Source organism: Pseudoliparis swirei, chromosome 2, assembly GCF_029220125.1.
Source record: "Pseudoliparis swirei isolate HS2019 ecotype Mariana Trench chromosome 2, NWPU_hadal_v1, whole genome shotgun sequence".
Classification (NCBI taxonomy): domain Eukaryota; kingdom Metazoa; phylum Chordata; class Actinopteri; order Perciformes; family Liparidae; genus Pseudoliparis; species Pseudoliparis swirei.
In genome coordinates this window covers 3,391,893-3,416,265 of record NC_079389.1, presented here as the reverse complement: position 1 = coordinate 3,416,265, position 24,373 = coordinate 3,391,893, and the positions used below count along the sequence as shown (strand labels likewise).

Sequence of the window (24,373 nt, the reverse complement as noted above, 5' to 3'; positions counted from 1 at the left end):
CTCTCTCTCTCTTTTCTCTCTCTCTCTCTTTCCTCTCTCTTTCCTCTCTCTTTCCTCGTTCTTTACCTGCACATCCTTTGCCCTCCATCGATGAACTCTGTCACAGCCGTTTGTTTGCAGCAATTGGGAACTTCCAAACACTAAACCAAACGGGCATCTCATGAAAAAAGGAAGCGCACACACACACACATACGCACACACACACCAGAAGGTACGACCTTGGTCCTTATCACGGCCCCGGCAGTCCGTCTATCTGAACTCTCAGACATTTTATGACTGATAACAGAGGAGGAACAGGAGGAGAATCTGTGGTACACAGACGCTGCTCTCCACATGTGACAGATGGACCGTCGGCCTCTGCAGATGTTCGACATTCCTTAAACTGCACTTTGAATCTGCCTGGATGGGATTTCTGAAGCAAAAAAACATTTTAAAAGGACGAATGTACGCGTCCCATGAATTGTTCTATCGCACGGGGTAATTTAAAGTCCCATTTTGTTGCGGCAATGGAAGATAGTTTAAAGGTAGTGCTGGAAGAATTAAAGCTAATTAAGTCCCCAGGCACAAGTTAATCTTTGCTGTTTCATTATGTGAAGGGGAAGGGGGGCGGGGGGGGGGGGGGGGTATGCCTGCTCAACCATGTTGTCGTGGAATTAGTTTGAGTCTGTCAAAAACCAAAGACTTTTATGGAATGGACTCAATAGAAGAGTTGATGAATTCAACGGCCCCACATTGGTTCTATTGGTATTTGCACTTTGCCAATGTCCTGGTTACATGAGGTCATTGTTCCACTGTTGGCTCGTGGCGAGGTCTTCGTGGTAGCTCGCCACGCCGGTCTTCCAGGCAGATGGCCACCTGGCCAAAGCCAAAGCACCCTGGACCTGCATTCGTCTCGGAGGTTTAACCCTTTCTGTGTTTTCACCTCATGAAAGTCAATTCTAACGTTATGTTGTTTTTTTTCAGCATTCGTTACTTAGCTCCTCCCTTAGTGGGTGGCTACGCCCACTCCTCTCAGTCTGGTATGGTTGCAGGTGATCTAATCAGCAGCGTTCCTATCGATGGCCGTAAGGAACGTTCACGGCCACGATAACAACATACAGTCCTCTTCATTTGGACCACAGCAGCGGCTGAAACTAACACAAACGTGCATTCCTCACTTCCCCCAGCGTCAGATGATACAGAAGATCAATACTTCACATTAACGCCCGATCAATCCACACATCACTGAGACCAAGCAGGTTGTGAACCCTTGTAGTAACACCTGCCCGCCACCGACTGCATTATGAACGCATTATGAAGGCTTTACCAGCCTCTTTTTCCTTTTGGAGGGGCTTTGGCTTTATTGCCGTAAAAAAAAAAAGTGGTTGTCATTTTTTCTCTCTCACACAAACACGTTATTGATAACTCTAAAACACGCTACATATGTGTGTGCGTTCTGCTTTGTATGTTTTCTCCTCCTTCAAATTACAATCCAATAGTACTTAACAATATAATCCCCGGGCACTAGGACCTTGGGGAGGCTGCTGCGCTGGCTTTCTCTCTCTGCCAAGAAACGTCTCTCAACGACTGTCAGGGTTACAGCCAATGAGATTAACTCAAAATAAATGATGCACGGAGTGACCTGTAAGTCCAGGTAGTTACAGAATGTAGATATATATATATATATCGGTAGTTGTTCACGAGTATTTCCTGCTTACATTTATCTTTACTTGAGGCAAATGAAGGGAAACATAAAAACTGTGTCTTCATTGAGCGAGAGTGCACGAGGGAATTCGAAATAAAAAAAATAACTATCGACATCTCTCTATTCTGCATTAATAGATATTATTTCCATTGAATTGTATATTTGACACTGGACTAGTTCATCTTTATCTCAGTGATAGTCTCCAAATGAGCATAAAATATCACCATGACCCTGAGATTCTGACTCTAACAATGGATAACCGGGACCCCAAAAAAATAGCGCCGCGCTGCGCATGTAAACATAGTCCAGCCATACCGCTTGCCTCGGGGCTTAGCCCCCCCCCCCCTTTCTGTGAATCCTACAAACGCCCCTGTCGAAAGGTATTCCCCAGAAAATTACCTAACAATGTTTGGAGCAAAATGAATGGAGGAGCGATGCACTGAACGATGCCCCGTAGAACTGACGGATTCAGGTTGCTGCATCAGTGAAAAAGTACAGCTACAAGGACGGACTGTCTTGACTAAACCTGACTGTGGTATGAATTGTAAACGTGGCCCGGGGCGTTTATATATCCAGCACCTGTAAAGATTAAGCATCTTTACAAAAGCCGAGTAATTCCTCCTCCCAGCTTTGGGCTGTGCACATGTGTAGCTCAGTGTGATCTTTAATCTGCGTTTTTTGCATCCATTGATGAAGCAGCTGTGCGGTTAATGGACTGGCTGCATGTGTTCACCTTCCTCTATTGAAAAAATAATAATGATCTTTTTGGCCTCACTCTACTAATTATATCACGAGTGTGGGTGTTTCACTTCTGCACGAGAATTAAGGAGCAGAGACGGAAAACTAAAAACACAACGTTGCTTTTTACGTGTGTATCTTGAGCCATTCTTGGAGAAGTGCCTGGTTATTTTCAAGGGGCGTGACATAACCGCCCACGCTCATATTCATGGCACATTTAAAAGGCCCTTAAAAAAGCTCAACTCGATCTTCTTACTATGAGCGACGCGGTCCGATAACTATAAACGTGCCCAATTAAAAGCCTGCTTTAAATGGGCAATTCTGTGCACCATTCAGGATTCAGCAATAGCGTAGCATATTGGTTTTCTAGCCCTCAAATAGACACCACTGCACCCCCTCTCTACCCCTCCATCACACGTCCACCTTACCATCATCAATCAACAGGCTCAAGGGTACACAGGCCTGGGACGACCAACCTTTTGTTTTTCTTAGCACGGGGTTTCCAGTGATGCCCTCCGAGTATCCAAGCCTGATATTAGTATGAGTGGCGGCATGCGGCGGCTCCTGGATAACACGCCTGATCTGTCCAGAGGGGCCGCTCATGAAGCATGTGGTAAATCCAGACACATCGACCCGCTGCTTGTTTCTATCGAAAAAGAGCTTGGAAAGGCTCTCACGGGCGTACGTTGCACCTTAATCTCACGTGTGCGCGCAAAAGAAACGTGCACATGTATGCATACGTATGGGCCCAACACACACACACACACACAAGCAGTAACACCGCCTGCACACACTGCACGTGCACATTAAGTGGCAGTTTTTTTTCTGATTTGTTTGAAGACGCTGTCGGATTTGATTGCTCGGCGCGTTCACAGCCTTCTTGAGGACGGCGGAGGGGACGCGAAGCGCCGGAAACGGCCCGTTCGACACCGAGAAGAAGGTGCCGGCCTGCTGCAGTAACCATGGCAACAGGAGCGGGAGGTTGAAGACCACGCAGGTATATACCTCGTCCGGAGCAGGGCAGATTGGACGCTCCGCGACACTTCTTCAGACTGCTCTTCAGCGGCTGGGAGCAGGAGAGAGGATGCTCGCACTTCTTCCCGGCCCATCCCTCCTTGCAATCGCACCGGCCGCAATTGCACTGGCCGTGACCTGCGACAAGGAGGAGAGGCGGAGGAGGACGACAGTTAGGCAGGTGAAACAAAGTGGAGGTGTTCGACGGGTCACGGAGCAGAGGAGAGGGCAACAAGGGAAGCAAGGGAGATGGAAAATAGATACGGGCCGGAGACGCTATAGATGTGAGAAGACTGAGGGTCCCCGGAGTGCTGGATAAACAAGATTTTAATGGCTGGCCTCCTCGAAGCTGCTGGATGACCAGCATTGAGTAAACCTGGTCTGGTCTGGGTGATAGAGAGAGAGAGAGACTGATGGAGAGAGAGAGAGAGACTGATGGAGAGAGAAAGAGAGAGACTGATGGAGAGAGAAAGAGAGAGACTGATGGAGAGAGAGAGACTGATGGAGAGAGAGAGAGACTGATGGAGAGAGAGAGAAAGACTGATGGAGAGAGAGAGACTGATGGAGAGAGAGAGAGACTGATGGAGAGAGAGAAAGACTGATGGAGAGAGAGAGACTGATGGAGAGAGAGAAAGACTGATGGAGAGAGAGAGACTGATGGAGAGAGAGAGAGAGAGAGACTGATGGAGAGAGACTGATGGAGAGAGAGAGACTGATGGAGAGAGAGAGAAAGACTGATGGAGAGAGAGAGACTGATGGAGAGAGAGAGAGACTGATGGAGAGAGAGAGACTGATGGAGAGAGAGAGACTGTTGGAGATAGAGAGACTGATGGAGAGAGAGAGATAGACTGATGGAGAGAGAGAGATAGGCTGATGGAGAGAGAAAGAGAGAGACTGATGGAGAGAGAGAGAGAGATAGACTGATGGAGAGAGAAAGATAGAGAGAGAAAGAGAGAGACTGATGGAGAGAGACTGATGGAGAGAGAGAGACTGATGGAGAGAGAGAGAGAGAGAGCGACTGATGGAGAGAGAGAGACTGATGGAGAGAGAGAGAGAGAGAGAGACTGATGGAGAGAGAAAGAGAGAGACTGATGGAGAGAGAGAGACTGATGGAGAGAGAAAGATAGAGAGAAAGAGAGAGACTGATGGAGAGAGACTGATGGAGAGAGATAGACTGATGGAGAGAGAAAGAGAGAGACTGATGTAGAGAGAGAGACTGATGGAGAGAGAGAGACTGATGGAGAGAGAGAGAGTGACTGATGGAGAGAGAGAGAGACTGATGGAGAGAGAGAGACTGATGGAGAGAGAGAGAGACTGATGGAGAGAGAGAGACTGATGGAGAGAGAGAGAGAGAGACTGACGGAGAGAGAGAGAGAGACTGATGGAGAAAGATGAGATTCAGTACAATAAGATGTGAATCGTGTCTGCACAACGTCCAGAACAACGGCGTCATGGTGGAAGCAGAGCGCCCACCCTTTCAGGTCAACACTGTTTAGCACTGTTGCTAACTGTTGTTAGCATCGTTAGCCGCCCGCCGCCATGTTGAGAGCTGCGTGGAAACCCCTCGACCGCGGATATGCTCCGAGTTTATAATTTAGCACCATTAACATCTCGTGGGGGAAAAAGAGAGTTAGGTGATATCACTTCTACGTAAGGGGGCAGCCGCCCGTTAGCTTAGCATCAAGACTGTAAACAGCAGGAAACGGCTCGCCTGGCTCCAAAGGGAACACGATCTGCCAGAACCTCCAAAGACCACCAACAAATACGACTGTCATCTGTTGTGTTTGTACAACCACCGAAGTGTGAAGTTCAAATGACAATCCGCTGTTTTATGGGGGACAATATGGCGGACTATCTGTTGTCTGGTAGCCGCCGCCATGAAGATACTCGCCACATTCACCCCAGAAAACTGCTATTTTGACACTTTATTGTGCACATATTTCGTGACCTTCTGAAACAGCCAGGCTGGCTAGCTCCCCCCATTTCATGTTCTTTAGGCGAAGCTAAGCTAGCCAGCTGCATATGAGAATGGTAGCCGATCTTCTCATCTAGGGCGACCAGACGTCCTCTTTTCCCCGGACATGTCCTGTTTTTGAGACCTAACAAATGCGTCCGGCAGGGATTCCAAAAACGTCCGGGATTTTGCTTCGTCGGATATTTATGTTTCTCTGGGTCTTTCACAAACTAGTATTTACCCCTTACAAGTTTCGTAAATGGTATCTCCCTTACGTTCCACCTTCTTGCGCGAGCTCTGACGGTATAGAGAACAGTCATTGGTCGACCGATCCCAGGGTTGCCAGGAAAATTATCCTCCTTTTAGGCATGTATATCACAATACAGGCAGAACAAGAGAGATGTTTAATCGCTCAGCCCCCCCCCCCCCCCCCCCCGAGACGAAGTGTCCTTTTTTCGAAAACGCAAATCTGGTCACCCTAGTTTTATGGGAGACAATATGGCGGACTATCTGTTGTCTGGTAGCCGCCGCCATGAAGATACTCGTCACATTCACCCGGGAAGACTGCTATTTTGACACTTTATTGTCCACATATTTCGTGACCTTCTGAAAGAGCCAGGCTAGCTAGCTCCCCCCATGTCCATGTTCTTTAGGCGAAGCTAAGCTAGCCAGCTGCATATGAGAATGGTAGCCGATGTTGTCATCTAACTCACTTTTTACGAAAGCAAATGTAACATACTGTCTCATGTCTTATGGTATTGGAGATGATATGTCCCTTCGGGGTTGCCGTAGAGAGGAAAAGTAACGGGACTTGGGGTTAACATGTTTTAAGTGGATCTCACACACGAATCCCACCGCTGCCGCCAAGGCAACGGAGCGGTCTGGATATGTGTGTGAGGTGCACTTATAACACGTTAACTAACGGAGTGGGGAGATGGGACACGTCGCTCAGCCCACGGCTTCCCTCTTCATTTATATCAGCCCTCAAGTCCCGTTACTCTTCATCCCTACGGCAACCCCGAAGGGACATATTATCTCCAATAGCAAAACACACGAGACAGTCTGTTACATAAATAAGCGTATTCTCCCAAATCTTGAACCCTGCACTTCTTTGAGTACTTTTACGAGGACCTCTGTGAATGTTTTGCAAACAGGTGCGTCGACGCAGCTCACCTGAGCAGAAGTCATCGGCGTAGCGGTCGTAGGTCGCGTGGCAGTTCCTCTCGTCGCACTGGCACGTGTCTCCGTGGATATCGCCCCAGTCGCCAGAGGGGTCGATATCGTGACAGTTACACTCTCCACACACACAGGTCCCTGACGCACACAGCAAACAGCACCGCACACACATGCACACACACGCACACACACGCACACACACACACACGCACATACATACACATACACGCACACACACACGCACATACACACACATACACGCACATACACATACGCACACGCACACACGCATATACGCATATACACACACATAAACACACACGCATACACACACACATAAACACACACGCATATACGCACACACATACACACATACGCACACACATACGCACATACACGCACATACACACACATACACACATACGCACACACATACGCACATACACACGCACATACACGCACATACACACACATACACACACACATACACACGCACATACACGCACATACACACACATACACACGCATACACATACGCACACACGCACATACACATACACGCATACACGCACACATACGCATATACACGCATACGCATACGCATACACATACACATACGCATACGCACGCATACACATACACGCACATATACGCACGCATACACGCACACGCACACACATACACACACATACACGCATACGCATATACACATACATACACACATACGCACATACACACACATACGCACATACACACACATACACACGCGCACATACACACACACATACACACATACATACACACACACACATACGCATGCACACGCACATACACACACATACACGTAACACACACACACGCACATACACACACATACACGCACACACACACATACACGCACATACACGCACACGCACACACATGCACATACACGCACACGCACGCATACACACATACACGCACACACACGTAACACACACGCACATACACGCACATACACGCACACACGCATACGCATACACATACACGCATACACACACACGCACATACACGCACATACACGCACACACGCACATACACACACATACACGCACATACACGCACATACATTCAAACACATGCACATACACGCACACACACGCACACACACACGTGCACACACACGCACATACAAGCACATACACGCACACACACGCACAAACACGCACGTACACACACGCACAAACACGAACATACACGCACACACACATACACACGCAAGCACATACACGCACACAAACGCACAAACGCACATACACACGCACGCACAATGTTAATTCGGTCGTCGCACAATCCAAATAAATCAACTGTAGGGGATTAAGGATCAAATCCACGGGGCCCCTTTAAGAGAAGGGGCGTGACCCTGTTGACAAAGGGGGGGGGGGGCTAAAGGGCACCAGGAAGTGAATGTTAGGACAGGTGTTTGGAAGGTAAATAAACGCACTGATCACTGATGCATCTTGAAGAATTTAGTTTACTTTTGGGCTGCAGCCAACATCTGCCTCACTTTATCTTCCTCTATCTGCATATCTGTCCGCCTGCAGCACAAGCAGCAGCCAGAGAAAAATCCCATTTTCTCTTATCACCGTTGACAGAGCACCGGGAACCCCGGGGGGGGGGGAGCCAGGCCAGCTGGCAGGCCCGCGCGGGCTTCGGCCCGCCACGTGGCCGGCCCCTCGGGCCCCGGTGCGATCCTCCCTCGCCGTCCACCCTCGTAACCCCGGATCTATAGAGCCGTGCGCACTTTGACGTCTGCCACGCGTGTGACAGTCTGGCTTCACCGGAAGAAGATGACGGCGTCTGTACGAGTATCGGAACAATAAAGGACTCCATTAGCGTCCCCTTCAACCCTTTCTGCGTGTCTTGTGCAACCGTATTATCTCCCAGTCAAATTGTTGTGATCAAGAAGGCGCATATGGATGCACATATTTAGCCTCCTTCGTTATGTGGCTGCTATTGTTTTTCACGCCGGTTGGTATATTATGAGCCCAACGGAGGAGAATGGTGGGGGGGGGAGTTGTCAGTTCCTTGGAATGAAACTGAGTCTATCTATTGTGTGCCCGTCAGCCAAAAATCATTCACTCTTTCATGTCGGAGCGTAAGTGGAGCAGGAGATATATTTCCTACCCTCGCGCGGAGACTCGTCACATCTATACAGGGCGATGAAATCAAATCAACCCTCTCGCGTAATCATCGTCCCCGATCCATCTCCCATAATCACCGGGAATTATCTTGCCGGTGCTTTACAAAAAGGGAGGGTTATTTCTGACGTGCCACACATACAGGGGACGGGGATTGAAAATAGTCTCTCCCATTATCATCAGCACCAAATTGTCTGACTTCCGAGAATTGGGTTGCACTCGAATGGGATGAAGATGATGTTGGAATAAGTTAACATATTTTAACAATACTTGCGTCGGGGATAATGCCGGATTTGTAATATTTTAAATAAAGGCAACAATCTGCTTTCATATTTGTTGGCAGTGCATGTCGGTAAGTGCTGTTTTGGACCGTTACAGTAAATGCGCGTTGCATTTTTTTTTTTTACATCAGTTCGGCCAAGTAGCCTTCAATACAACATCGAATTAAAGCCAAGCAGCATTATCATATTCAGTTGTTGTCTTCGTAGAGAGGTCCGCACTTCAGACACTTTATGTCATTTGTTGCACTCTCAAATTAATATGCACTGAATTGCACTAGTTTAGCGACCCTAGATAGTTTGTGTTTATATCTCCGCATTATTTAAATGTTAATTTCACTGTTTTGTCTTAAACTTATTACCAATAGTACCAGGTCAGGCCTCTTGTACAGCACTTTATTTATTTACTATAATCTGTATATCCTGTATTTATTGTGATACTTTCTATTGCATTTCTGGTTGGATGCCAAACTGCATTTCGCTGCTCTGTACTTGTACATGTGTGATGACAATAAAGTTGAATCCAATCTAATCTAATCTAATTCAATGTGAAATGAATCGTTCCCAACAATGTTTTTCTTTCATCCATTTCTAAATAGCGTGATCCGGGCTCCGGTTCTAACCAGTAGCTCCAGAACACAATGTGACACGTTTAATTGTCACCGTCAGTCACGTCTCCGTCATTCCCTTCTCTACGGTTGTTTCATTCCATTTACACAGTTTAGTGTTTTCGAAAGGGAAGTAAATCAAAAGCTATACAAAAAGCGGCGTCTCTTTCCACCGTCTAACAATGTTTCAAAGAGGCATCGATGAATACGTTGACGCATCACCAGGAGGCCTACTTGTGGATGCGTTGCTTAACGCTGGGAGCAAAAACAGAAAAGAAAAAAAGAAAGTGTGTCGAGGTTGAATTGAACGGAGATCGACTCTTTTTTAATTGCGGCTGTGTTTCCTCGTGTTTTTTCCTCCGGGGACTCTGGGGATCGTCCGGCCTTCGCCTGCCCTTTCCTCCGCTCGGTGACGGGAACGCCGGCGGTGTGCCCGACCGTAAACGACGACACCATTTGGCTTCCCACCACTTAGCCGGTCGTCCTCAGCCGGTCCGCTGTAATTCATTTTTGGAGAGCTTGACGGGAATCCCTCAGGATCGCTTGAGCTCGCGGGTTCGTAAAGCGTCTCCGGCTGTCTGTCCGCCGCTCCCCGGTGGCGGGCAGCGGAATTAAACCAGAGGATTCCTTCAACCGGTCAATTCTACACACAGAAAACTACTGGTTCTTAAACGGTTCTTTAAAAGGCTTGGTGATTTTACGAAGAACCATCACCCACTGAAGAACCATTTCGGAAAGGGTGCCTTAAAGAACCATGTTTTGAAGGTTCTTTGAGACACCTTGATAGGTTCTTTGAAGAACTATTTAAGGATACCAGGAATCTTTAAAGAACCATTTCTTTAAATAGTTCTTCAAAGATCCTCTAAAGGTGTCTCAAAGAACCTTCAAAACATGGTTCTTCTAGGCACCATTTCTGGTTCCACAAAGAACCTTTCAAACCAGGAATCTTTAAAGAACCATTTCCTTAAATAGTTGTTCAAAGAACCTATAAAGGTCTCTCGAAGAACCTGAAACAAATGTGTTCTTCTCGGCACCATTTCTGGTTCTACAAAGAACCTTTCAAACCAGGGTTCTTTAAGAACCATTTTCTAAAAGAGTGCTTCAAAGAACCTATAAGGGTGTCTCAAAGAACCTTAAACAAATGGTTCTTTAAGGCACCATTTGTGGTTCTACAGAGAACCTTTCAAACCAGGGTTCTTTAAGAACCATTTTCTAAAAGAGTGCTTCAAAGAACCTATAAAGGTGTCTCAAAGAACCTTAAACAAATGGTTCTTTAAGGCACCATTTGTGGTTCTACAGAGAACCTTTCAAACCAGGGTTCTTTAAGAACCATTTCCTTAAAGAGCCTCAAATGAAAGAATGGTTCCTCAGTAGGTGATGGTTCTTCATAGAACCACAAAGCCTTTTTAAGAACCATTTAAGAACCATTACTGTTCTGTGTGTAGCATCAGTCACAGTAGACGATGGCGGACAGCAGAGAAGTCTATTGAACGGCATGGAGTTTGTGTCTTTTGGTCGTCATGGTGACCCGAGATAACAGACAGGAAATGAACCTGATGTCCCGTTTGCAGTGTTTGTTTTTCTATATTTCCGAGCGACACAATTGGTTTCTTACTTCTTCTTTCTTGATGAGGTGGATGCCAACGGGGTTAGAAGCTGGAGTGACAATTAGGAAATTGCACAGCACCCTTGCCAGACTGTGTTATTCCACGACATCATTGCTTTGTAAATCTGTGATAATCTGCATCAGCATAAAGGATGTTTGAATGTCTTTTGTTCCACATTTGTTATATTTATATGAAAAAAACATTGAAATAAGTGGACGACGGTACACTGGAGTGGGGAAACACACCTCTGTTGCTGCAGATTTTGCCATCTGGAGATGTGCATCTCCGCTTGCTTTCCCATGGGCTGATGTCACACTGGTATTCACATGTGTATCCATGCCAACCGGCAGCGCAGTAACAGTTTCCACAGTAACACTGGCCGTGGCCTGGAAGCAGAGCAGGAAGCACACAATGACTCCTTCCTTCTCATTTCAACTTAGTTGTTTTTTTAAGATTTCATGTCAAAATATTTCATAGCAAACAAGATGACATGTGCAACATATTGTTTTTTACTGATTTTAGTCGCCACTTTTTGAGACTCGCTAGACTAATGAAAGTACCGTAACCCTCCTGTTTCCTTCAAATGTACTAACATATTTTACCCGTGCGGTCAATTTGACTCCAGCAATTAAAAACTCCAGAAAATGATTAGAATTAATATTGTTTCCCAAGTTTAAGTGTCAGGTACTTTATGTTTGTTTGTTGAATACCTAAACAGCCTTTTAAATAAATAAAAAAGTTGATATTTCTTATATGTTTTACACAGTGAAAAACAGCCTGGGGTCAAATTGACCCCGAAGAACACCGATGCGTACAAGTTGTGTTCTGGACATTGAAAACATATCATCATGTGAATTTTATGTTTTTCCAGTTGTCCCCAATAAATTAGGAAACGTCATGAAATATGAAGCAAAAAAAGATGATGTCAATCATTTATTTAGAGACGTTAAACATTGAACTGACTCCAAAGGTAATAGGAGGGTTAATGTCTAATGAACTGTTAAGCAAAAGCCCATCGACAGTTTCCTCTCAAAAGGAACTTTTGTGGTTTAAAAGAAACTGTCTTTCAATCGGGGGGTCGGCGGTTCAAACCCCGCCCTAGTCGATGTGTCCTTGAGCAAAAACACGTAACCCTGCATTGCTCCCTGTAGCCGTGTCTACGGTGTATGAATGTCACATGACTGCAAGTCGCTGTGGATGAAGCGTCAGCTAAATGACACGTGATGTAAAGTAGCTTATGGATGAACGATGTAACGCTGACGGGGGGCCGTACCTCCGCACACCTCCCCGGTGTCCTCGTCCAGACACTCGCTGTCGTCACACTGGCAGAAGCGTCCCGTCACCAGCCCCCTGGTGTCCCTGTGGTCACACATGCAGCTGCCACAGTGGCACGTCCCTAATAAAAGACGCCAGACACAAATAAAAACAAAGTGTGTGTGTGTGTGCAAATGGATGAAGCGATGACGTGTCTCTCTTCACCATCGGCTGCATGTAAGACGCGGACGTAGTCATTGGTTTGCGGGATGAGGTTTTTTGAAGCCTCGAGTTCGAGGCTCGCCATTTTGTCCTGTTTGTTTTTCTCGCAACCCGATAAACGGAAGTGACCATATTGGGACTGCGGAGAAGGGACGTAGAGACGCGACGACTCTGGTAGCAACCTGTCAATCACAGTAAGCCCGCCCTAAAGCATACTCAGCTTTATGGCCCATTTAATACGAGATGGACCATAATTTAACATCATGCTGTATTTAAACAGACTTGAAACTAGAGATTGAGCCGTAAACTTATGTTTACAATGTTTAATGAGGGAATAAATCAAGAGAGAAGTAGATTTGTTTATATAGACTTCCGGACGAGTCGCCCCCTGCTGGTCAGCAGACAGAATGCAAGTTTGAAGACACTTACGCATTGGTTTCATTGTGGTGAAATAAAAGTTGTGGCTTAAAGATTTTTTTTAATAATTAATAATTGTAGACTTTGTGGTTTGTTAGAAAATGTTTAAAAACAATATCATACAAATCCAGAGTCTTACCTTCGTACATTTGATTTGCAGCTATTAAATAACCAACTACCAAAAAGACTCATGTGATTGTTGCGTTGATATTTTGTGTTGATGTCAGTTTGTTTGTTGCAAATTTGTGTCAACGCTTGTTTGTACTTCCCACTGTGTATCACTAAGACTCATTGTGTGCGTGTGTGTGTGGTCGCAGCACCTCTGTTGGAGCACACCACCCCCTGTGGGTTTTTGCAGAGCTCTTTGCTCTTCTTGCCGGGGAGATCACACTCCTCCGGGAACTGGCAGGCCTCTCCAGACCAGCCGTCGTCACACTCGCACGTCCCACAGTCGCAGTAGCCGCGGTCTGAAGGGAAAGCACAACGCACGCCACTTTGTCACGTACACATTGTCAGGAATACAAAACAAAATCAGTGGAAAGCTGGTCGATGCTGTACCCATTCAGCAAAATGACTACGGCTTATGTTAATTACTTTTAATGTTTTTTATTTCTTACTTTTAATGGTTTTTATTACTTACTTTTAATGTGCTGTACTTTTTATTTTTATTTTGTTTTCTTCTTACCACATATTCTATTGTAGTGCATCATATCCTATACTGTTTGTTATTGTTTTATGATTATTATTGTTTTATGTTTGTTATTATGTTATGTTTAATATGGTTTTATGTGTGTTGTTGTGTTTTGTTTGTCATTGTTTTATGTGTATTATGGTCTGTCGAGAGACTACAGATGCAAATTATCTGAAGCTACAATCTGGTCCAGAGCATCAAATGGTGACATTTATGTTTTAACTGTACATGGTGCCTTTATAAATAAAGATAATAATACAAAAATAACTTCTCTTTTTGTTGCAAAACTTCAGGAAGATATTCAACCGCTGTGACACAGTCACTACTTCTCCTCACGCTGGTGAGCAACATGAAAAACAGGAGGAGGAAATCATGTGATGCAAAAGGAAAAGTGTGTGGACGACTTATTCTACGGGCCGCTCTGAGTGTGTGGGGGGGGGGGGGGCCTTGTATGTCACACTGTGCCATTGTTATCTAGCAACTGAAAAAGAGGTTGTTTAATAGTTCAAACTCCATATTATTATGACGTAGCCACGCGTTGGTGAGGAATAATCTTGAGACTGTGACCTCTTCGGCATATTAAAGACTTTTTTTAGCATCTTAAAAAACTAATTCTTGAATCTTGATAAAGAAAACACATCTCCGCAAAACCACAGCAGTTACACATAAACGATTGTTATTGCTTTGTGGTTCATGATTGATTTTTAAATACACACTCAGCTGAGACCCTGACAGAACTGAAGGAATGAGTCAAATAAACTGGATGGGAGTTAAAATCTTTGCTAATTAGAGGAAAGACATTTAAGTCATGGGTTTTACTAAGATGCATTTAAATATTTTGCAAGAGATTTCAATGTGCTATACGATATAAAATGCATCAGAAACGCTTTTACATGTTTTATAAATCGTAAAAATAGTATAAGTAGTATAATTGTTTGTTGTTATTTTACTGCAATATAAAATGGACAAAAACTCCCAGTGGACATCCCGGGGGTTGGCCTACACAAAAACACAACACACACAAGATGGAAACGACAAAACAAAACCAACAAAACCAATTATTTAGTTCTTCTTTTTGGATTTATCATTTAATTGGACGGATGGAAACTGCCACATTACATTCAGGTGTCGCCGAATGAATTGGGCAGAATATCACCGAGTCCCCGCCGCCCACCGGGCCCCGTTAATCTCTCACTTAACAATCACTGTGACACATGAAACGGACTCTTTGTCAGCCGGGCCGAACGTCTGTGTGCGTGGGAGGCAGGCTGTCTGTCCACAGTTTATCCTCCCTGGTGCTTCCGGAGCAGCGATGCTCCGTGGCTCGGGAACGTCAGGGTCCCTCCCACACGCCGCCGAACGGACACGCGCGCCCAGCCAATCAGGGCCCTCCATCCCTTCCCCCTGCATATGGACCAGCGTCAGCAGTCGGTGATGACGTGGTGTTATCATGATGAGCAGCGGCATTTCAGAAGTTGTTTTCAAACAAGTAGCGAGAACGGTTATAAGCAAGGAAACGGGGTCGCCCTGACCATCATAATCCAACAATCTTCTAGTGATTTACGGTTAAATATACGGAGAAAAAATGTATAATCCCCTCCCTGTGAGCAGAGAACACGTCTCTCGCTCGTGTTTGAGGCGACCTCTGCCCCACTCTGCAGATTTCAGGCCGCCTTTGATGATAAGCAACGCAAATAATGCCAGGCGCACATTACATATTGCCTCTTAAAGTGCCCCCCCCCACCCCACGCTCACTTTGCCTTTGATCATGTTCTCCGTGACATGATGCTCATTTCAGTGAGTAATTATCTCTCCTTGCTTTCCTCTCTCCCTGCAGGGCTGACGGAGCGTCAGCTGGTGTTCTGTGGGAAAAGATGCAGGAGACACCTCTCCCGGGTAATAAGTCATCCTCCAATCCTGCTTTTCCTCCTTTTCTATAGCTTCATCTGTCACTTAAGGGTGACATCGTCGTGTCTTTGAAAATATAAAAATAAAACCTTGTTTTTCTTCCTCCAACCTTCCCCTATTGGCATGATAACAGCAATGCAGAAACACTTGTTCCTACAGCAAGAGGTCTTTGGAAGTTTAAATTAGCCTCCAATCAAAAAAAATGGCCTTTTACTAGACTTGGATGGACTTGAGTGTCTTTTTTTTCCTCCCAGGCTGGAATCATTAACTGACTCACCACACAGGCACACGATGCCCAGCAAAGCTCTGAACATCCAACTGAAAGCACATCAAAAAAAAGAATAAATAAATAGAGAGCTTTAATGGTCTGTAATGGCTTACGGACCGCATTCCTCCTTGAGTCCTGCTTCTTTCCTCCTCTCTCTCTTTGGGAAATCAACAGAAATGAGTATTAAACAGTTTAGTCATTTTGGACAGACTCCCATTCGTGAGTTGTTCTCCCGTGATTACTTTCTCTCATCTGTCTATATAATGTGTGCATATTGGAAGCAACAACTTAAGCGTGTGTGTAGTGCTGATGGAGAGTTCATCTGGAGGAGTTGGTTTTGGACCGGCTGACTTCGTATGCGATGCTGATATACAAAAAAAAAAACCCTCGGGCGGGATCTTGTTTGGCAGGTGGGGGCAGGAGGCTGGAGGCCGAGCCAGGAAGCAGAGCAGATGCTCTGAGGAAGCCTGGAGCCTGAGAGAGAGGCGAGAATATGTTCTCTAAGAAGCCTTAAAAACATCCATCCAGAAGGGGGCTTCACTCACATGCCTGCTCCTCGAACTGCCCCGTTGTACGGTGACGCTACAGACTGCTACAGACATGTGCTGTTACCAGGCACGTGCACAGACATTTTGGGGGGCAGGTGCTCAAACCCCCCAAAAAAAGGGCACCCATCGCCCCAAAAATGTTCTGACAGAGTTGAAACATAATCAACATGACACTAATTCTGCGGTCCTCGACCTGCGTTTCCTCTTGGCAGGATTAGACGGCTAGCTTATATTTTCCTCATGAATAAATATGAATTATTACATGGCAACGACAGTACAAGAGTTCTGATTGGCTAACGGGTACTCTTGTAATATGGAATTAAACTCATCCGTCTTTTTCATCATATATCATTAATATAACAGTTAGTCTTAGGAACAAAACCCTGCATATAACATTTTGATGCATCGACTCAAAACTCAAAACTATGCCTGATACCCCCGAGCAGTATCTCTTGGTCTAGTCCCTAAATCATGAGGCGCACAATAGACACCATTGTTGTTGTTTTTTGCTGTTTTTTTTAATTCATGTATTAATCTGACTGTTAGATAGACAACAATTTGGGCACTCTGGTTTCAGCCAAATGGCCAATCCTATTGTCATTTAATGTCTGAATATATTCTAGTTGTGTGATGTGATGACTGGGTATTTACTCACTCGAGGGATGCAGGCGTGTCTACACACAGATGTACCGGACATGTGTGTGTTTAGGCACATGTGTAGACGTCTGCCTTGGATCTATTTTGTATGTATTTATGTTCCTGTACTCTGGGTGTACCAGTGGGTTTGTTATCCGTTTGTATTTGTCAACATAAAGATGAAAAACAATGGAAATATCAGTTAAAGTATGTGTTCACTGTGTTATGTACTCGTCAATATCCCCCCCCCCCCCCCCCCCCCGAAAAATCCATTAAAAAAATTACATTTCAGATAATCGTTGCGTAATGGCCTCGTAGCCCTCTGAAGCGGAAGCGGACCTCGACTAAGGCCGACGTGAAGCAACTTCCAACGCCGACATCGTCTCTGGCTGCTCTAACGGTCTAATGCTGGTCCATTGACGCCACAGTATTCTCTAACAAGTTGATAACCAGTGTTCCTTCATTGGGACAATGCTAGGCCGCCGCAGCGCCCCGGACCACCCGCTGTGTCTGTGGCTGAGAGAGAAAACCAAGGATTGCAGGGAACACACACACACACACCAGAGAGAGAGAGAGAGAGAGAGAGAGAGAGATGATTTTCCGAGGCCGATAAAAGAGGGAGGGCTGTGAAAAGCCAGAATGGAAATATTGCCACGTTTACTAGCGTCTTTGAAAACGGGAGATTTACGACAGAAAAACTATTCGAAATAGCCAAAGAGTATGTTTCTCACTGTTACCGTAGACCCCAAAGAATACACACGGAGACAGAACGGGGTCGAAAAACAATCGGCAGAATGAAATGACGGGATATTTATTTATTTTTTGGCACATTTGGCGACCAGATGTTGGTCTTGAAAGAATGTGTGAGTGACAACATCCTTGGACCTCCACTCCCCCAAAGCAGCGGTGCTCAAGCTGTGAAATGTGTCTTCAGCCAAGTACGCCCTAACTCGCCCTGTCTGGTTGAATACGCAGCGCTGCGCCATCAGTGTCTAATTTAATATAGAATATATACAATTCTGTTCATGAAATATATCCGTTTTCTTATATTCTATTCTGAAATGATTTTTTTAGTGGATGCTAATTCTAAATATATTTTTTACAAACCTCACGTACCCGCAGGGGTACACGGACCCCCATTTGAGAACCACTCAAACAGTACAGGTCTATTACTCTGTGATGGGATTCATGTATTTTCATTGAAAACAATCCACGGTACATATATTGTTCGATAGTACAGGATTTTTTCTTTCTGCCAATGAATCTATAAAAAAAGCATATACAAAAAATAAAAAAAAGTATGCAGTCACATAATGGAACAAAAGGAAACAGACAAAGGACCTGTGGAGTGCGTCTGTACATGATGGGGTGGAGAATGTGATGCATATGGAACATAATCCTCTTACATATAGATATTCATTCTCCTCTAACCAGAGCGTGGACATTTCAGTTTATGAACTATATATATAAATATAAAGCCTCCGTTCCAGCGTGCATTGCTAAAGAGCACCGTGGGCGGCTCACTTTTGTTCGTCCGCATATGCACGCGGATTTTATAAATGTCGAGCTTCCGGTTCACTTGACTTGGACGTGTGTTGACTGGAACAACCCACACAACAGAAAAGGAAAGACTCCCCAACAAAAAAGGAACAGGATGTCACCGGTGACAGTAATTTACCCCGAAGCAAATCTATCTTTCCATTGCTATTAGACCTTCAGTTAAAATGCAATTAAAATGTCCTCAGCTTGACTTGCTGCTCTGATCGGGAGGGTCTGAATTAGCCTTAGAATTCAACATCTCAATGCCAGGAAAGGAATGGAAAGGAAAGAGAAAAACACACACACACACACACACACACACAAACACACACACCCTAACACACAGTTTATCCTTATAAGGAGTAAAACAATCTATTGGATGTGATCAGTGGGCAGTTGAGAGAGGCAGAGAGAGGGAGCCTCAGGGATGGAGAGTGGCTGCCGATGTCAGACCGAATGCAAGCAGCACGGACCATTGAGCAACTGAGGTGTGGATGTGTGAATTCTTCTCTCTATACTTATAATATAATTGCCGGGCCCTACTTGTATATGAGATTTTTTTTTTTTTTAGACGCCACTCAAAGATGCAAGTCTAATCTCTTTCTTTTTTTTATTGACTTAAAAGCACCTTCGCGGTAATATTCTGGGAATCGACCTTGAAAGTAAATGTTTTATTCCATTATTCTTTTTTCTCTCTCAAAACGACCAGAAAAAAGACCCCAACTTCCAGGATATCTCCTCTGATAAACTAGAGAGAGAGAAAAATACAAAACCTCTCAAATGAATGTGATCTGATGGAACGAGCCGAAGCCCCTGAAGGACCTTTAACGCCCGTCTCAACTCATTTTTGCTCACTCCGCTCCGCAGAGGGGAGAGAAGTGCCGGGTCAGGTGATAATTATCCGAGCGTTTGTCACCACAAGCTACATTTCACATAACCTGTAGTCCTTTGATTCATGGGTAATACAAAGATTATTGATTAAAGCGGCTTCATTAAAAAAGGCACCTTAGACCGCCGCCTCTAAAAAATGACCGCACGGTTGATTCAAGCTAAACTGTTTTCGACAAAACAGATCAGTGTGACCTTCACGGGGGTGAGATTTACTGCCGGAATGTGCATTATAGTTTCACCTCTCCCTAATGCGTTAGCTCATCTGATGATGTGCAGCTTGGCCGATGCACTTTGTAAAGTAAAGCAATGCAACTGGCCAAGTTCCTAATTACTGCCACGCTAATATCCTTTCGTTGTAATAAGTGAGTCTGCACTCTGCAATACTCTCATTATTTATACAGTGCATTTAAACTAATATTCATATTCATTTACACTACTCTTGCATATGTCACACACCTCATCATGACACTATCTTTTGCTCAGTTGTTATAAATTGCATTAGTATGCATCATTTATATTTTCTTATCTTTGTTTTCCAGAGATATTGGATTTATATTGTATAATAATGCACATAATTTAACAAAAATGTTAATATTTTCTCAAAATGTCTCTATATGTTTATAATCATAAAATAAACTAACATTAAACATCCTTTCTGGGAGGTAAAAGTATTTTTGTACAGGTCCCTGGTGCCTCATCAGTGATCAGTGATCCATTCTTATTATCTGTGTTTTTACTTGAATATGATTTATATAGATTTATTCTTTCCTGATGTGACTCAGAGTTAAAAACTAAAATGAAGACAATAAATCACATTTTATTTTATTTTTTAAATGAAACTGGTATCAGTTTCTAAAATGGGAGCAACTGTTTGCTTTTAATTTTTCTTAGCCCCGTGGATCAATACCGGATTTCTGGTTCTGATTCTGAAATGCATTCGTAGTTTCTTTGATAAGTTTGTCTCAACGCTTGCAGCTGTATTTACAAACTCCACCTGAAAGAAGGGCGCTTCACTCAGCCGTCTGCAGGCCGGGGCTGGGACTGGACCCGGGCCGAGCTCTGCTGCATCCATTACTGACAGCCACACTGAGCACTAACACATGTGGAGGCGTGTGCCATCACACCACCGCCTCACCACGGAGCATCAGACAATATGGGGAGAAGAATGGCCTCCTCCTCGTGTCGACGCGTCGCCGTAAACCCACCGTTGCACGTCATCCCGTTGTGCGCGGCGCAGACCCAGTCGTGGCACTCGCAGCGCGGGCCGTAGAACTTCCCCGGCGCCGTGGCCGAGCAGGTGCAGACGCCGCAGTCGCACCGGCCCCTCCCGCTGCAGACCTTGCCATCGGGCGTGCGGCAGCGGCGCAGCGACGACTCCGTGGACAGCTTACACACACCGCCCACCTGGCTGGAGGGGGGGGGGGGGGGACATGTTCCATCCTTAATAATTAGGCCTACCATTTAACAGTTTAGCTCCACACCTTCCTTTTATTACCTTCACATTGAAAATGCGGAAGGTTATGTTTTGATCGCCGTGTATTTATTTATTTGTATGCGTGTTACTCGCATAACTCAAAAAGTATTAAACCGAATCACATGAAATTTGGTGGGATGATTGGTTATTATTCGGGGACCATTTGATTAGATTTTGGGATCGATCGGGTCAAAGGTCAAGGTCAAGGTCATGAAAAGGTCAAAATCTTATTTTTACCATAGTGCGGTCAATTTCTATCCAATTGGCATGCAACTAATGCCAAAATGTTCATAATTCAATGCCCAATCTTGTGATATGCGAAGGTATGCGCTCTACCGAGTGCCCGTTCTAGTTATTAGTTGTTTTCATCCTGTCTCACAAACTATCACATCATTCCAGATCCTGCTTCCCATCTCGTCAGTCCAACTCCCCTCACCTGCCTCTGATCACTCCCTCGTTAGACCCTCATTACCTTCACCTGATCTTCATGCCCGTCTCACCTGTTGCCCATTCCCTCGTTAGTCCCTGTCTACTTAGGTTCCCTCACTTGCGCTTATTCTCTGCCAGATTGTCTTGTGTTTTCATGCCAAGTTCTCCAGTGTTATTAGTGTATATTCCTGACCTGCCTGTTCTGACCCTGCCTGCCCTGACCTGACCTCTGATTCTCTGCCCCGCCCCTTTTTGGACTTGTTTGCTTCTTCGTCTGATCTCCCGGTTTTGACCCAGCCTGTTTTCAACTAAAGACATTCATCTTTGTTACTCCTGTCTGAGTCGTGCTTTTGGGTCCACTCTAATAGCACCGTGACATACCAACGTGCATTATTTGCGATAAATACATATTGCTCCGCCTGGTAAGCATTAATGCAGCATATACGCTTTGGGCTTTTATTGTGAAAGGGTGAGAAATATACAATTTGGACACAACACAAAGACGAGACATACAGAATTAAATGCTGGTTCTACAACTGCATGAGAGGAACTATCTGGATGGTCAAAAAGCCTCCTCCTAAGGAACCAAAAACAGAAAGTTTGCAGCAAGATGAAGCAAACTATTTTCATATCGCGTCAGCTAAATGTCATGTAACGTCATGTAATTGTCATGGTCTTGGCGAGGCTCCTCCCACTAATTGACCAGTGCAGCTGGAAGTCATTCTCCAATCAAGCTCAAGGCCTGATATTCTCCAGCCCTGCACTCATTCCTTGCCAGATCGTCAGTTTGCAACCAGGAACTAGCCTTCCTCCCCTTCCTCCAGCTTACCAGATCCCAGCCCCTGGTTCTTTCATAATAAATGCTATAAAACTATTTCTACTGTCGGTGTTCTGCTCTTGGGTCCAGCTCCATAAACAACATGACAGTGATGTCATGTGTGGTAGGTGTCATGGCGCTCCCTCACTTTGCTTGTGTTGATAGGACTGAGGTTACGAGACGTTACCTACACTATCGAGTGTTTTACACCGTCTCGGTTTGCCCCCACTGTCCAATAAAAGCTGTGCAGTGTGTCGGCTCCACTATAACACACACACAATGTAATCACTACACATGCACCTGCTTTGAGGAAACACCCCCACTGCATTTGAGTTTAGTCTGAATGTATATGGCCACAATTGCAGATCTGCTGAATCAGCCTTTACTGTAAAAGCCTAAGGTAAAAAAAAAAAAAACTTTTACTATTATGGCTTTTCCTCCTTATTTAAATTTAGTGTTTGCTTCCAATTGACTGCTCAATAAAAGAGTTTAATGCACAACAACTCTCGCTGCACAACGGACAGCTTTGATTATTCTGATAACCGAAACTCAACGGCCACGAAAGCTGCGATGAGCCGAAGTTTGTGAATGAAAATATATGAATTTAAGTTGAGTAAGAAAGTGCTCTCCAAACGCAGAGTTATTGGTATTAAGAAGTGGAAACTACATTTACAGGCACTCATAAACTTACCCACACTACATTCTCTAAACGTCGTCTTTGTAAGCAACACTCTGCACCTCCCTCTTCCTCCTCGCTCTCTATGCTACCCCAAAATAAACACAACAAAGCGTGCACGGAAACTCACCTCACCGATTGAGACAAAGTGTCCTCCGGGGCCGAGAGCAGAATCAGGAACAACGGCAGTGAAACCCTGGTGTGCATGTTTAAATCCCAGAGAAAACCCGAAGCAAAAAAGTGTTGCTCCGAAGGAATTTCCCTTCGATCGTTCTCGCCTTTAAACGGACGGGACAGGAAGAGAGAGTGAGAGAGAGAGGGGGGGAAGAGAAGGAGAGAAAGAGCAGCAGGCTGGCCCTGAACTGGCTCAATCCCTTCAGAGGCCAACAGTTCTCTCCAGACAAGTGCCTTTGATTAGTCTTGACTCTCAGACACAGGCCTGGGCAGGAGCAAGAGTGAGGGGGGGAAAACTGCCAAAATAAAATAAAGTTAAGTCACCAGTTTGAGTTTAATTAGAAGCAGACTGTTTGGTTTCACTCCCTCCCTTCTTTCGTTCGTTCTTTTCCAGATGACCTCTCTATAGTGCTCTGCTTCTATACTTCCTTTTTTTTAAGTTCATTTAGCTGACGCTTTCATCCATGTTACATTCACACACCGTAGACACAGCTACAGGGAGCAGCTCAAGGTTAAGTGTCTTGCTCAAAGACACATCGATTCGGGTGGGGATTGAACCGCCAACCCCCTGGTTGAGAGACGGAGCTGCTAACCACTGACCCACAGTCACCCCTTATGCTGGTGATGTAAAAAGCCGTTTCTACGTCAGAATAAAAAAAGCACAGGTCAACATCATGACAGCTGAATCACAGTCAGCTGGTTCAGCTTCGTCGTCGTAGAGATTCTTTCTTAATGTTACTGGCGGCACCTTTTCAATTCAATTCAGTTTATTTTCTATAGCCCGATATCGCAAATAGTGCCTCAGAGGACTTTACAGTCTGCACACATAGACATACCTGACCTTTGACCTCACATCGGATCAGGAACAACTCCTAAGAAATAGAAGAATAAACCTTTCAGGGGAAAAAAAGGTAAGAACCCTTCAGTAGAGCAACAGAGGAGGATCTCTCTCCAGATGGACAGAATAATAGACGTCATGTGACCAGAAGGAATCATTACAGAGTTACAACACATTCAATGAGTATGACAGAGTGTATGAATAGATTCAAGATTCAAGATTCAAGATGTTTTATTTGTCACATACACACACAGGGTGTGCAGTGAAATGAAAGTGGCAATGCTCAGCAGGAATGTGCAAGGGCAACAAGTACACACTATTTACAATAAAAAACAACACAATATTTACAGTA

General features: G+C 44.9%; 1 protein-coding gene across 1 annotated transcript in view; it reads right to left on the bottom strand.

The window, feature by feature from the left end:
• The window catches only part of itgbl1 (integrin, beta-like 1), a 53,816-nt gene extending 30,435 nt beyond the window's left edge, over positions 1 to 23,381 (bottom strand). The window contains exons 1-7 of the mRNA XM_056431552.1: positions 23,140 to 23,381; positions 20,819 to 21,021; positions 13,453 to 13,599; positions 12,513 to 12,635; positions 11,485 to 11,625; positions 6,564 to 6,704; positions 3,428 to 3,574 (exon numbers count right to left, since the gene is read on the bottom strand). Coding sequence (XP_056287527.1) covers positions 3,428 to 3,574; positions 6,564 to 6,704; positions 11,485 to 11,625; positions 12,513 to 12,635; positions 13,453 to 13,599; positions 20,819 to 21,021; positions 23,140 to 23,216 — 979 coding nt within the window. The 5' untranslated portion in view covers positions 23,217 to 23,381. The remainder of the gene's footprint in view (positions 1 to 3,427; positions 3,575 to 6,563; positions 6,705 to 11,484; positions 11,626 to 12,512; positions 12,636 to 13,452; positions 13,600 to 20,818; positions 21,022 to 23,139) is intronic.
• Positions 23,382 to 24,373: the final 992 nt, after the last annotated feature.